This window comes from Periplaneta americana, chromosome 2 (genome assembly GCF_040183065.1).
Source record: "Periplaneta americana isolate PAMFEO1 chromosome 2, P.americana_PAMFEO1_priV1, whole genome shotgun sequence".
Classification (NCBI taxonomy): domain Eukaryota; kingdom Metazoa; phylum Arthropoda; class Insecta; order Blattodea; family Blattidae; genus Periplaneta; species Periplaneta americana.
Window position 1 is genome coordinate 201,487,577 of NC_091118.1, and position 17,037 is coordinate 201,504,613.

Sequence of the window (17,037 nt, forward strand, 5' to 3'; positions counted from 1 at the left end):
TTGAATGTTATTTTTACCAAAATTGGTAAAGGAGAATTAAAACCATGGATACACTCATCATTTCCTTCATTTCAAGTAGAAACACCAATAAATTTTGCAGTAATATACTGAAATAGATCATTATCTCAACCTTAATGGAAATGTGACATTGTTCGTTTTTCCAGTGTACCCTTCAATTTTCTCTGGTAAATCTAAATTTTTAGCAAAAGATACTTTGTAATCTAAATAGGTAAATTCATTAAGTCGTTCTAGAATTTTGCAGTTTAAACACATTTTGTCTGGTATTAGACATTTACAAATTCTGCAGGTTACAGTTAGTGCACAAATGCAGGTACAGTATATCATACTTGTGCTATAGTCTACTTCGGGTCTCTGCACATACATCTTATATCATAATCATGCAGAGCGCAGAGGGTCAAGTTCAGAAATCGTGGAGGTTTTGGAGAGGGAACTAAAAAAAAGATGTGCGAGAAAATAGGTGAAACTATATAAAAATTCAGCGAGTCATGTGATAGTTAAAGAAACAAGGAAGTGCAAACTAAGACGTGTGAAGTGTAAAAGTGAACCAGAGGAAAGATCTGCTTAGTCTGAGGCATAGATAAATTGAAAATCAATGATAAAGTGTACGTTCTCGAATACTGTGGAAAGAATTGTGACGAACCAGAGTTTTGGACCGAAATCTAGCAAAGCCAGGTGAATCAAGGCGCATTGAAACGGAGGTTCAATGGACGCGAAAATATGCGTACGTCAAGGCAGCACGCTAGGAAGAATGGAAAAATGCATACGACACAAAACTTCAATATCAATGAAACGAGAGATGGACAATGACGATACCTGACGTCTACTTCGAGTACGAAACAGCTGACCAGAATAAACCAAGGAGGAAAACATAACGTGAGGCAGATATAAAATACTGCGGACGAAGGATTAGGGAAACAACTGGTAGTGTCTGAGGTCAGGAGCATAGACAAGACTAATGGAGGAAAGGCAAGAGAAGACATGAGAAGAACGAGTGAAGGAATGAAGCGACTACCAGATATTAGTGATTGTGAGGACTGAATAGATAGGGCTTTGGAGAGGTTATTAGCGAAGAAGAAGAGTGCTAAAAAGTGAGTGCAAGAAAGTTAGGGGTGGCAAAAGTGTAAGAAAAGGAACAGAGAAGAAAGTGTTAAGTGTAAGAAGATAGGGTAAGAGTGTAATAAGATAAACTATGAAACAATGAATACAATGAGAATTAAATTGGGGGAAAAAAAAAAATATACCGTATATATATATATATATATATATATGTGTGTGTGTGTGTGTGTGTGTGTGCTGTATATATATATATCTGAACAAATGTGAAGTGGAATGAGAGAGAAATTGGAAGTGTAATTTAAGTGAATTAGATATTTGATGTTTTTCAATGTTTTGGATTGGGAGTAGCAGCAGGGGTACTATAACTGTAGGGGTATTATCGAAATAAATATATGGATAGGGGTAATAAAATAGGAAATTTAGGAATAGAAGGGAAACAGTCTAGGTAGGAGGGAGAGAATAGAAGAGGATAGAGGGGGAAGGACATATAGCAATTCAGTCATAACAGAACATTAGAAAGTAATCAAGAAATTCTCAGCAAAGAATACATTAATAGAAAAGAGTTATATGTATAAAGGGATGGTGGATCGAAAAACAGAAATGTGAAGGTCCACCATAACTGTGAATTGTAAAGCTGAATGACAAATAAATATCAATATCAATATCAATATCAATATCACTATCAATATCAATATCAATATCAATATCAATATCAATATCAATATCAATATCAATATCAATATCATAATCATGCATGAAGTATGGTATAGTATACTATACTCTCAAAACTCAGAAGGATATTAAGAAGAAAAAAATGTATTTCGCACAATTTGCACTTCGAACAATGGTTGTTAATATTTAATTGTCCAGCAAGTAACATTACTGCATCTATTTTACCACAAAAAGCCAATGTCTTTTTATTTTCTATGGATATATCTATATAATGTCTCTGGTCTACCAAATTTAAATCGTTCACTGGCCATTGCAAATCATCTTCCGATATGACTAACAAAACCTTGCACACAAAATGCAGCAGTGTTTCGTACAGCAGAATCGCAGGAGAACACTTGAATGACATTAACAATTAGGAAATTTAGAGGACTTATTAAACACTTCTTACTGTATTTTCATTTCTCAACTTCTATGTCTCAATTACATTAAAATAAATGGCTGTCATTCTTGGTATTAAAAGGGAAAGGAAGTTCATGCCCTAAAAACGTGAAGAATATGTATGCATTTATGCCTTAAAAATTGATAAATATGCTACAAAATAAAAAATTTCTTCTTATTTCTGGAACTATTTTCATTTTCGTATCTTTTTGAGTAACAGTTCAGGAATACAAACTATAATTGAAAAGTTATTCGCAGCACAATAATAAAACTGAATAATAAGTATGTATGTCATATTTGTGATATTCATTTGTTTCAATTACCACCATTTATTATACCAAACTCAATGAAGCGTAAAATTCAAATTAAACAATCGGTATCCTGTGAATAAGTAACAAGACATTTTTTTTCTTACGGAGAAGGCTCCAGAAGATTTGAAGGCTTACACTGCAAACATGACACATTTCGTCTTGAACAGGACTGTTAGTAGGAATCCGGAACGTTTGGCAACACTGGATATGTGGTTTACTAACCAAATAGCATCAGGAGTTTAAATAAATAATTACAGTGTGTTCAACAACCATACACAGATGAAGCATTTATTTTCAATATTCTTTACCCTGATAATATTACAAATTCATTTACAAAAATAAATACAAGCCTATAAATATAGACATCTGTAATACAGGAATCTTGTTCTCTGAACAATCAGTTATCTTTTATTTCATTACAAAAATATGTCATTGTAAGACTGTCGATATGAACATGCTGGAAGAAAAAGTTACATTTAGAGGTGAACTTCATTTGTTTTCTTTATCCATATCATTTTCTTATCATTTTGTAAAAAAATATGAGCAAGTCGACATGTTATATGTTTCAGTAACTTTTCTCTGAGAACACCATGACCTTTTAGATGATCGGGTCTTATTGTTTTCACAACTCCTTTCAACCGTCACATTAAAATAAAAATTTTAACCGAGTTGCACACCAGTTTACATTCAGAAAAAATTACACAGAGTGAACCGAAAGTTTATCGACAAATTTCTAGTGGTTATAGGGAACATTCAAGGCCATGTGCACACAGAATCAGAAGCGATGCGACATTTTGCTTTTTAGTGTCTCACAACACCTCGTGACAGCTTAACACGTTCTGCTTGCGACAACTGTGTGGGTTTAGAAAACTGGCCTAGGCTAGAAAATGGTGTCATTGAACGAGAACTGTCTATATAAGAAATTCTATAACCATAACACAAGAACTGCCAACAATTTGTATATAAATTGTCATACTATTACCAAAAGTCTCAACAGTGCTTCTCATACAGGTATCTCATTATATAACAAGATACCTGGAAATATTAAACATTTAAATTATGAAGGTTTCAAAACCAGGTTAAAAACTATTCTGCTCCAGTCCATGCCGTTCAAAATCACTGATTTCTTGCATTAAAGCTATAAAGCAAAATACCTACCTTCATTATTGTTGCACATAATTTTTTTCTTCAAACAATATTAATAATAATGTAGGACTATTTTGTTTTTACCTAATCTCTGTTAATTTATTTATTTAATGTCTTGTAAACGGAAAATGTATTATATATATTGTTATTTATTGTGTCTTTTGGTAGTTTTACTATTCTTTGAACAACTTAAGAGTGTTAAAATTAAATTCATACTAGAAATCAATTAAATTCATACTAGAAATCTTATTTGTGTGTGTATTTTTGCGTTTGTATTTTGTGTTTGTATCTAATGACGAACCTATAATCTGTAACAGATTGTACAGGGAATGAATAAATACAATACAATACAATACAATTGTATTTGGTTATTATTTCCTAAGGATGCCTAATACGCATGAAAATCCATTCCAACTGTAAAATCTTAAAATTAAATACTACTAATGTAGTGCACAAAACGTCATTTTGTATGTTCATGACTATTTCACGAGCCACAAAAATGAAAAACATAATATGAAATCAGTAATGAGTGATAGTACAGAGCAGAGCATTAGACCTACTATAGTCGCGACGCTGTTATTCCCGGCGTGACTCCTCTTCTTTGCTTACGTCTTAGGAAGTGAAGGCTCTATAAAGTCTAGGTAGGTAGTATCGTTCGCCATTTTTGTTCTTTCGTTGCCGAGCTACTATTCGAGGAATCTGTTTCCCACACCGTTAAACATTATCATGTCGTAGCTCCTATGATAATAAATCAAACGCACTGTAATTCAGCAAATAATTGAGCACCAAATAACGTCCTCGAGTGCTTTCTGCGAACGCCAACGAAAGAGCGAAAATGGCGGGCGATTGTATTAAGTATTTATCGAACCTTAAAAAATTAATAACGTCTTCCTCAGCGAATCACAAGACGCACACGTTTAAATGTAGCCGACCTGCAACGCGATTATTATTATTATTGTTATTAATATTATTATTATTATTAATAGTTATTAATGTTATTATTCACCTAGTTCTTTCATCTCATTTGCAATTTTCTCTCACATTTTACAAACCACATTACCGTCATGATATTTTTTCAAAGTGCGATTGTACGGAATATATCTTTCCTGTACTATCCGCATTGAACTCTATTCTGAATAATGTGCACTACACAACAATAGTATCTGTAGATTGTGGAATCTTGCAATCATGGATATGGCTACTCAGGCCTGGGCAGTACACTGCAGTCATCAGAATGTTTGCGAAAAAATTCGAGCAGTCATCCAATGTTGTCTCTCCTTGTCTGCTCGTGGCCGTCGCGCCGCATATGATTCTGTGTGCACCCTTACTTACTTACTTATGGCTTTTAAGGAACCCGGAGATTCATTGCTAACCTCACATAAGCCCGTCCTTGGTCCCTATCCTGAGCAAGATTCATCCAGTCTCTACAATAATATCCCACCTCCCTCAAATCAATTTTAATATTATCCTCCCATCTACTTCTCGACCTCCCTAAAGTCTTTTTCCCTCCGGCCTAACACTCTAGATGCATTTCTGGATTCGCCCATACGTGTTATATGCCCTACCCATCTCAAACGTCTGGATTTAATGTTCCTCATTATGTCAGATCATGAATACAATGAGTGCAGTTCTGCGTTGTTTAGCTGAGTTACTTTATAACTACTAAACTCTTGTCAGCAGAGTTTCGGTACACTCTTTATATTAACAAGCCAGTACCGGTATGTTAAACAATCAATGAAAAGTTTAATATCTCTTTTCAAGTCGTCGACCTGGTTGGCGAGTTGGTATAGCGCTGGCCTTCTATGCCCAAGGTTGCGGGTTCGATCCCGGGCTAGGTCGATGGCATTTAAGTGTGCTTAAATGCGACAGGTTCATGTCAGTAGATTTACTGGCATGTAAAAGAACTCCTGCGGTACAAAATTCCGGCGTATCCGGCGACGCTGATATAACCTCTGCAGTTGCGAGTGTCGTTAAATAAAACATAACATTATAACATCCCCTGATAAGCGTTGGCGGATCCCTAGGGATCCACGTAGCATACTTTGGGAACCACTGCCTTGAAGTAATGAGATAAGGCGCAAATACTTTCAAATAAGAAAATTAGAACCCTGTTACCTTGCGAGCAATCGGTTTTCCATCTTATATTGTTCAGTTGAGTTACTTTATAACCACTAAAATCTTGTTAGTAGAGTTTCGGCCCACTCTGTATATTAACAAGCCAGTATGATAAATAATCAATGAAAAGTTTAATATATCTTCTCAAGTCTTAATTTGGTCGCGTCTCACAGTTGATATAACCCTCTCCAACAGTGAATCCAATTAATAACTTTTATACATCTTGATTACACAACTTTTAACACTATATCACTTTGGAAAACGTAATGCCTTTCACGTATTACATTTTATGTTACCTTGTTAATATGTTTCGGCCTGCTATTTGCCATCCTCAGAATTGGTTGTTGCTGGTCTTGGCGCCTTTTGTTTTGTTTCCTGTGGGGGTGTGTTTGTGTAGTGTAATGTGGAGTCAAAGAGTGTGTGTGTTCTGAAACACATCCAAATGAAATTCTCAACACACAACTCAATTTCAGAACACACACATTCTTTGACTCCACATTACACTACACAAACACACCCCCACAGGAAACAAAACAAAAGGCGCCAAGACCAGCAACAACCAGTTCTGAGGATGGCCAACAGCAGGCCGAAACATGTTAACAAGGTAACATAAAATTTAACACGTGAAAGACATAATACGTTTTACAAAAATAAATTTTAGTTGTAAATCAATGCATTTCAAAGGGGGGAGGATTTTAAGAATTCAGCACATCAAATAATTCATAAATATTTTATACATTCATCCTAGAGATGTAGCCTAATGATTCTCGTGGTGATCTTGTTTCCGCTTGAGAAAACTACTTCAGACATAAAACTATTTATTCAGTGATGGTGATTAAGTTGTAAACCATTTCATGTTCAGTATTAAAATGTCAATAGTCAACATGTTAAGTATTCGTACGTAATTCTGAGGAGGTTCAGAGCCTCAGGGTGCCCGAGTCTTAAGAAAGCTTCTTAACAGTTAAACCAATTAGTGAACTTGACTCAGTAGTAAGCGGAAAAGTGTTCAGATTAAAAAAAAAATAAGATCAAGTCAACATGTTGAACTGGAAAGCCGCACTCAACTGCTGTGTTCGTTTGAGTGGAAATACTTTTTACGCATTTGCACTTGTTAAAAAATCCGAGGTTAAGATAAAGCGTGGTATATCACAGATATTGCCATCAGTCTTTGCCATCTCTCTCGTCCTCCGCCACGTAGGCCTTGTTCTCGACGCCTCCGTTCTGCTGCTTCTGGTTTGTATGCTCCAGGGCTATGCTGCTGTTCTTCACTTCCTGGTTCGCTGCCTCCAAGTTCCGAGCTTCCAGAGCCTTGGCGGCTGCCTCCTTCTTGTGCTGGAAGTACATCCAACTGAAACACAACGCAGGCAATCTGTGTAATCTGCTTGCACATACGGCGCCTTTCTTCATTTCATTACCTACATTTTGACGTGATACGTCTATGCTCGATGTACAAAAGAGAAAAATTGTAACGTTTTTAACATGAAAAGTTTACTCTGACGTCACTCGTGGCACCATGGAAACAGAAGCGTAAGTAGTTTTCTATGCGGTCCGCCTCACATTAATATGCGTCGAGCGGCCACATAATACTTAAAATAATAGTAATAATAATAATAATAATAATAATAATAATAATAATAATAATAATAATAATAATAATAAGTAATTGGCCTTGTGCTGTTGTTTTGTACGTTAATATTCTAAATAAATAAATAAATAAATAAATAAATAAATAAATAAATAAATAAATAAATAATAATACTTACTTACTTACTTACAAATGGCTTTTAAGGAACCCGAAGGTTCATTGTCGCCCTCACATAAGCCCGCCATCGGTCCCTATCCAGTGAAAGGTTAATCCATTCTCTATCATCATATCCCACCTCCCTCAAATCCATTTTAATATTATCCTCCCATCTATGTCTCGGCCTCCCTAAAGGTCTTTTTCCCTCCGGTCTCCCAACTAACACTCTATATGCATTTCTGGATTCGCCCATACGTGCTACATGCCCTGCCCATCTCAAACGTCTGGATTTAATGTTCCTAATTATGTCAGGTGAAGAATACAATGCGTGCAGCTCTGCGTTGTGTAACTTTCTCCATTCTCCTGTAACTTCATCCCTTTTAGCTTCAAAAATTTTCCCAAGCACCTTATTCTCAAACACCCTTAATCTCTGTTCCTCTCTCAAAGTGAGAGTCCAAGTTTCACAACCATACAGAACAACAACAGAACAAATTTTGTTAATATTACTGTATCTTCTTTTTTATATTGATTGTATTGTTTTATTTCTATTTCTCTTGTTTGTAATTATATTCTTTACTCTGTATATTTAAATTTAAATAAATTAAATAAATAAAAAAAAAAACCGGTAATATAACTCTTTTATAAATTCTAACTTTCAGATTTTTTGACAGCAGACTGGATGACAAAAGGTTCTCAACTGAATAATAACAGGCATTTCCCATATTTATTCTGCGTTTAATTTCCTCCCGAGTATCATTTATATTTGTTACTGTTGCTCCAAGATATTTTAATTTTTCCACCTCTTCGAAGGATAAATCTCGAATTTTTATATTTCCATTTCATACAATATTCTGGTCACGAGACATAATCATATACTTCGTCTTTTAAGGATTTTCTTCCAAACAAATGCCATCTCCATCTAACCTAACCTCTTATACTCCCACGAGGTCTATTCTGTATCTAGCTACAGTAGCTCTTTTGCTACTAACGTTACCCCTCCTGTTCTATAAAGACTAGTTACGTTCCATGTACATGCTCGATGTACAAAAGAGAAACACTGTAACATATTTGACATGAAAAGTTTACTCTGACGTCACTCGTGGCACTATGGAAACAGAAGTGTAAGTAGTTTTCTGTGCGGTCCGACTCGCATTAATGTGTGTCGAGCGGCCACATAATACTTAAAATAATAATAATAATAATAATAATAATAATAATAATAATAATAATAATAATAATAATTTCCTAGAAGGAGGGAAAAATCCAACATGGCTAACAAAAATACCAAAAATGTTCTGCCAACTATGAAGTTCAAATGCCACCAAACATCACAAAATCAAAGATTGAAAATCAAACATGTATTCATATTTTTAAAGAACAACAAGTCCTTCAAAAATAATTACAACATCGCATACAGAACAAATAACACTCTACAAAAACATCTCAACACACAAACAACACAAACAAACAAATATAACCACACAGGCGTATACAAACTCAAATGTAACACCTGCAACAACTTCTACATAGGACAGACAGGCAGATCGTTTCAAACACGTTACAAAGAACACATCACAGCCGTAACGAAATTACAAAAAACCTCCACATATGCAGAACACATCACAAATGCCAACCACACCTACAGAGACATCAACACAGACATGGAAATACTGCACATCCAACCAAAAAGCTAGAAACTCAACACACTAGAACAATATGAAATATACAGACACACGAAAACACACCCCAACGATATTCTCAACACACAACTCAATAACTCAATTTCAAAACACATACACTCTTTGACTCTACACTACGAACGCATCCTCACAGGAAACAAGAGGCGCCAAGACCAACAACGATCAGTTCTGAAGATGACCCAAAATAGGTCGAAACATGTTAACAAGGTACGTTAAAATTTAACACAAGAAAGTTCTTATCATACATATTCCGAAGTGATACAGTGTTAAAAGTTGTGTAATCAAGATTTAAAATAAAATATGTTTAATATTTCATCTTTGAATTTTTTGGTGTTTGATGACATTCGAACTTCATAGTTGGCAGTACTTTTCTGACAGTTTTCGTCCGCAGTGCGTAAAAAACACGAGTGCGTAAAAAAGGAAGGCTATCACTTCACGCACCCCGAAAGAAAATGGAATATTCAATGTACAAACTTCACTTCGTTAGTAAGAAATTAATGCATTACCTCCATCTTTCATTACGTAAATATTACACGTAACAACAAATAAGTAACAAATCCAACATTCATATTTACATTTTATTTGTTCTAGCCCTTATTTTTTTATTTTTTTTTCTCGCTGTTATTTATTCGCTTTAACATCTCTGGTCATATCGCGAGTTAATCTTCTGTGTGAAATCCGAAGGCCTGCGTACTATTGTTGAGACTGGTTCTATTGTTGTGAACTAGATGGCGACTGTAAATATATTACTGATTTATAGTGATATTCAGGGATGTCGTGGCCCGAATTTCCTGGCATTTGCCTTACGGTTGAGGGAAAACCCTGAAAAAAACTCAACCAGGAAATTCAACCCGACGGGGAATCGAACCCGGGCCCTCTGCGTAAGAGACCATCATGCTGACCCCTACACTACAGAGGTGGTCATTAGCCCTTATTGTTCTTAAGTTAAATGATACTCATTGCAAAAAGATAGCATTCAGCTCTTTCTAACCGCATTGTTGGTTATGGCCGGTTTAGACGGCCATGAAATCGTGATCATGAATAAAATAGGCTGTCATTACATGAATACTTATGGAACTGAAGCCGGATGTTCTATGGCGAGTCCTCGGCATCAACCCCTTTGATTTGATTACCCCCCCTCCCTTTGATTTGATTACCTGGTTGGGTTTTTCCGAGGTTTTCCCCAACCAAAAGGCAAATGCCGGGTAATATTTTGGCGAATCCTCGGACCTCACCTCATCTCACTACATTTCGCCAAAATATTGTAAAGAATTGCACAAAATTGAAAAAATTGTAGAAAATTACTAAATTGTAAAACTGTAAAAATTTGTAAAAATTGTAATATTGTAAAATTTTGACTTGGTCCACATCTTAAAGCTTCATTGCTCATGTAAGATCTATGGAATAAAATGAATGAATGAATGAATGAATGAATGAATGAATAATGGCTCTGAGTTTAAACGGCCATGAAATCGTGATCTTATAACCTTTCCAACTTGAAATATTTATTTAATATAAATTTGTGCTGCTGTAGAAAAAAACTTTGTATGACACACTTTCGTAAAGTTATCTTTTTGGCCCTTGTGTGTTTGTGAAACTTTATACTCGTACCAAAAAGAGAACTTTTACGAACTTGTATCAAAAATAAATATTATGCGCTCGTGGATAAAAACTAATTTTAGTCTCTTATATTATAAATGACTATTAATATAGATAGCATTGTTAAATCAGATCATTTATTGAACGCGGAACTTCGACTAGAAAGCCCACTGAGTGGCGTGGCGCATTTCAGACGTCAGAGCATGAAAGTATTTATTCGGAAAACCTACATAAAATATTCGAGCCGAATTTCTTCTCCAATAGGTCCTATACAACCGCTTTTATAATTCTCTTACGTGATAAAACACGAAACAAAAGAAAGCTGAATAGAAAGTTCCCTCGCCTCAATAACTATAGCGAAAAAATTCTACATTTTTATTTGCCTCTTTCATATGCAAAAACGTGGTAACATCTCTCACCTCATCTACTCAAGACAGGAGGCGTAAAACTTTCTCATCTTGCTCACTTCGCATTTGAATTCGACGACTCTTCCACGAATCTCCCTGATTAAAAGTGACAACTCCCTAGTAAAACGGAGCAATTGTTCTGTTATTTCACATGCAGAGATCGAGGTCGCGAACCGTTGCCAAGATAGCAGGCCTACATGCCCTGCGCGTGAGACGAACTCAGTCGTGTTAGGAAACCAAAAAGTCTAGACGGCGCTCTCTATGAACAATAGACAATTTCCTGTGATATCATACAGGGCGTTACAAAATTTATTCGACAAACTGCTAGACATTTATTTCAACGACCTCTTACGACTTCCTGGAGAACTATAAGTCAAAAGAGGTAATGCTGAGCGTATATGAACGATAATCCAATTCAGATACCCCTTCCTAAGGTGTGTTCATATAAGTCCCAGATAAATCTTTGTTTGCATTTATTGAATATTTATTTTAAAAAAATTATTAATAATTTCTTAGCACATATTTTATTGCACTATTTCTTATAGGATGTTTGTTTCATTTTCTTTCATACACAAGTGTTATGTTGTAGAATTAATCTTGTGTATATGTGTGAAATATGATATTCTGCATCAGTACTGCCTAGTTACAATTTATTTATGGGCTCGTAGTTTTCAATTTGTACAATTGTATAATTTATTTAATTTATCCCTTGCTTATGTGAACATGGAGACAATCAGACAGACAGACCGAAAATACAGATAAATAAGTTAATAAATGAATGAATAAATAAATAAATAAATAAATAAACAAATGAAGAAATGAATGAATCATTCAATGAATGAATGAATGAATCAGTGAATAAATGAATGAATGAATGAATAAAGAACTAAGTAAATAAATAAATTTGTAATAAATAATAAATAAATAAAGGAATGAATAAATAGATATTAGTAAATATAAAAATAGCTAAATAAATAAATAGACAAATAAATAAATAAATAAATAAATAAATAAATAAATAAATAAATAAATAAATAAATAAATAAATAAATAAATAAATAAATAAATAAATAAATAGGCTAAATTAGTAAGTATAAAAATAGATAAATACATAAATAAATAGACAAATAAATAAATAAATGAGTAATTTTATAGTCATCTTCTAAGATTTTATTTTATAATTGGTAGTCAATGGTGCTTAACTATTACATTTTATTTTTATAACAATATTCATATTTAATTAATTGTATTTGTTTGCTATTAATTTCCGGATCCTCGTGGTCATCCTTAATTAAGGCCGGATGAGATTTTTTTCTTTGAATAAATAAATAAATAGACAAATAAATAAATGAGTAAATAATTGAATACATGAATAAATAAATAAATAAATAAATAAATAAATAAATAAATAAATAAATAAATAAATAAATAAATAAATAAGTTAGTAAGTATAAAACAGATAAATATATAAATAAATAAATAAATTAGTAAATAATTGAATAAATAAATAAGTAAATAAATAAATAAATTAGTAAGTATAAAAGAAGGTTAATACATCAATAAATATAAGAATAAATAAATGAGTAAATAAATAAAATGAATGAATGAATAAATAAATAAATAATTAAATAAATAAATAAATAATTAAATAAATAAATAATTTAGTAAACATCAAATATGTAACACAAAATAAATAGACAATAAATAAATAAATAAATAAATAATTTAGTAAACATCAAATATGTAACACAAAATAAATAGACAATAAATAAATAAATAAATAAATAAATAATTTAGTAAGTATAAAAGTAGGTTAATACATAAATAAATAGAAAATAAATAAATGAGTAAATAATTGAATGAATGAATGAATGAATAATCAAATAAATAAATAATTTAGTAAACATCAAATATGTAACACAAAATAAATAGACAATAAATAGACAATAAATAAATAAATAAATAAATAATTTAGTAAACATCAAATATGTAACACAAAATAAATAGACAATAAATAAATAAATAAATAAATAATTTAGTAAGTATAAAAGTAGGTTAATACATAAATAAATAGAAAATAAATAAATGAGTAAATAATTGAATGAATGAATGAATGAATAATCAAATAAATAAATAATTTAGTAAACATCAAATATGTAACACAAAATAAATAGACAATAAATAAATAAATAAATTAGTAAATAAATAAATAATTTAGTAAACATCAAATATGTAACACAAAATAAATAGACAATAAATAAATAAATAAATAATTTAGTAAGTATAAAAGTAGGTTAATACATAAATAAATAGAAAATAAATAAATGAGTAAATAATTGAATGAATGAATGAATGAATAATCAAATAAATAAATAATTTAGTAAACATCAAATATGTAACACAAAATAAATAGACAATAAATAAATAAATAAATTAGTAAATAAATAAATAATTTAGTAAACATCAAATATGTAACACAAAATAAATAGACAATAAATAAATAAATAAATAAATAAATAAATAAATAAATAAATAAATAAATAAATAAATAAATAAATAAATAAGTTAGTAAGTATAACATTAGATAAATACATAAATAAATAAATAAATGAGTAAATAATTGAATAAATAAATAAGTAAATAAATAACTGAATAAATAAATAAGTTAATAAGTATAAAAGTAGGTTAATACATGAACAAATAGACGGCGCTTCTTCCGACGGCCTTCACATGCCTTGTCATCGAACAACAGATGACAGCGTCTCGCCATCCTAACGGCAAACACCAGCCATCTCCTCCTCGTCCCGTCCCGTGATCACTTGATCAAATCTCCGTCCCCCTCGCGTATGTGGTACCTAAGAGGTTACGTCCAATTTCGGCTTCCCCTTCAAAATTTTCTAGAGCTCCTTCAGTGGAGCAGCGTAACCTGGAGTGAGACTAGTGGCCAACAGGCTTGGAGCTCACATATTTAGTTTTGTACAGCCCCAACCCCTTGCAAGGACGCGTTTTGCGTACCTTTTAAATTTGTCCTCCCAATTCTCTTTCGATTTTTTTCGATTTTTTTTTCGAAATAAATAGAAAAATAAATAAATGAGTAAATAATTGAATGAATGAATGAATAAATGAATGAATGAATGAATGAATGAATAAATAAATAAATAAATAAATAAATAAATAAATAAATAAGTTAGTAAATGTAAAAATAAATAAGTAAATGATTGTTGCAGCAGACTCGAACACAGACTAAAACAGGTGGAGTGAAGTGCAGTGCAAGACTTACATGAAGATGAGCACGGCAGGTGCGGTGAGGCCGCCCCCCAGCAGGAAGAAGGCGCCGGGGACGGTGTGCATGGTGGCGGCGTACACGGCGCTGTACATGGGGCCGTACACCAGCGGCATCAGGGCCTCGCACACCCCGAACAACGAGTTCACTTTGCCTGTGGAGCAACACAAATATGCTGCAACACACCATTGCCTGCGTGCTGTAATAACGGGGTTAGCTTATGACGTCAGAGGCCGCAAAGCCTCAAGAAGCCGCCAAAATGGGCAGTTCGAAGGAGGTTTTTTTTTTCCTCCCATCTTACTGATGCCGCGCTGCAGGGCTACTGATAACCAGTAGTGATGCCAGAAGGAAAGTTTTCAACAGAAAATTATTATCTGATTAAGATTATTTTCCGGAAAATTTTGCTCTATATTTTTCCAGAAAATTTTCCGTCTGTCCAAACAGTTGCTTTCTTCGTTCCTTTGCTTGTAATCTGAAGAATGAATTGAATTGGTTTATACAGGGTGTAACAACTTTAATATTTAGAATTTCTGGAACATGTTCTCTGACACATTCTACGTTGATTAAACCTAACATACCTATATCCGAAATTGAGAGGTTACAGAGATAACAGAGCTGGAAAAAATAGAACTTCTTGCAGCTCCAAGCATTATACCGTTTATACAAGGCCTATTTTATGGCATTACTAAGTAGAGATACATAAGAAACATTTGAAAAGCAGTGAATGAAGGAAATTTTACTTTTAAGAGAAATTAAATTAAAATTGTTTAGGTTGCTAAGGAAACGAAACAGACAACAGTTTAAAATAACAGTTGTGAGAAAAATAAACCGTATTGTGATTAGTCTTTTTATTGAGTTTTGACCATTAAAACATGCCTTTTGTGTACACACATCAGGAATACGCCGACATAGTTCATGTGTATGGACTGTGTGATGGCAATGCAACAGCAGCTGTTTTGGCATATCAAGCACGGTTCCCAAATCGTAGGATTCCTAGTGCACAGGTATTTTCACGTGCCTATTGGCAAATTTCAAGAAGTACAGTGTTTGGATTCTTAAGGACATTTTTTTTCAACTTTGCACTGCTTCTTTCATACTCACAAGTAGTTGATATTAAAATGTAATATGGTACTAATAAAAATAATGACATAGACATGTCACTTTCGGAAATTGGTGTTACTTCTTTCAGTATTCAGCGATAAAATTAAACTCAAAAATTTAACTTTGGGGTACAAATACTCCAAACCTATAGAACTTTGGATATAGGTATGTTAGGTTTAATCGACGTAGAACGTGTCAGGGAACATGTTCCAGAAATTCTAAACATTAAAGTTGTTACACCCTGTATATTATTTTAATGTACCGAAGTACATATGATATTTCCATGCAGATATTCTGCGTCATCATACGATGAAAGAGTAATGGAACGGAGAAAAATTCTCTCCGGCGCCGGGACTTGAACCCGGGTTTTCAGCTCTACGTGCTGATGCTTTATCCACTAAGCCACACCGGATACAACTCCGACGCCGGTTAGAATCGTCTCAGATTAAGCTCCAACTCTTGGGTTCCCTCTAGTGGCCGCCCTCTGCACTACGTCATAGATGTCTATGAACGCAGGACCGAAGTCCACACATGTGCTGAGGTGCACTCGATATGAGTGACTAGTTGGCCGGGATCCGACGGAATAAGCGCCGTCTTAAATCACGAAGTGATTTACTCATATCATATATATATATTATTTTAATGTACCGAAGTACATATGATATTTCCATGCAGATATTCTGCGTCATCATACGATGAAAGAGTAATGGAACGGAGAAAAATTCTCTCCGGCGCCGGGACTTGAACCCGAGTTTTCAGCTATACGTGCTGATGCTTTATCCACTAAGCCACACCGGATACAACTCCGACGCCGGTTAGAATCGTCTCAGATTAAGCTCCATCTCTTGGGTTCCCTCTAGTGGCCGCCCTCTGCACTACGTCATAGATGTCTATGAACGCAGGACCGAAGTCCACACATGTGCTGAGGTGCACTCGATATGAGTGACTAGTTGGCCGGGATCCGACGGAATAAGCGCCGTCTTAAATCACGAAGTGATTTACGCATATCATATATATTATTTTAATGTACCGAAGTACCCAAGAGTTGGAGCTTAATCTGAGACGATTCTAACCGGCGTCGGAGTTGTATCCGGTGTGGCTTAGTGGATAAAGCATCAGCACGTAGAGCTGAAAACCCGGGTTCAAGTCCCGGCGCCGGAGAGAATTTTTCTCCGTTCCATTACTCTTTCATCGTATGAATTGGTTTAATTCGCCACATGATATTACTACATAATATGGCACCATCATAAATAAAATATCACAACATATAGTCCCGTCGCTCTAATTTCCGGCAGCCAATCGCGTTGCAGGTCGGCTACTTTTAAAAGTGTCCGTCTTGTGATTCACTGATTCATTACTTAAGGCTCGATAAATACTTAATATAATCGCCCGCCATTTTAGCTCTTTCGTTGGCGTTCGCAGAAAGCACACGAAGACGTTATTTGCC

General features: G+C 33.9%; 1 protein-coding gene across 1 annotated transcript in view; it reads right to left on the reverse strand.

The window, feature by feature from the left end:
• Positions 1–6,770: 6,770 nt before the first annotated feature.
• LOC138695046 (probable peptidoglycan muropeptide transporter SLC46) overlaps positions 6,771–17,037 on the reverse strand; it is a 91,530-nt gene continuing 81,263 nt past the window's right edge. Inside the window, exons 5-6 of the mRNA XM_069819378.1 lie at positions 14,487–14,643; positions 6,771–7,107 (exon numbers count right to left, since the gene is read on the reverse strand). Of these exons, the coding sequence (XP_069675479.1) occupies positions 6,921–7,107; positions 14,487–14,643 (344 nt within the window). The 3' untranslated portion in view covers positions 6,771–6,920. The remainder of the gene's footprint in view (positions 7,108–14,486; positions 14,644–17,037) is intronic.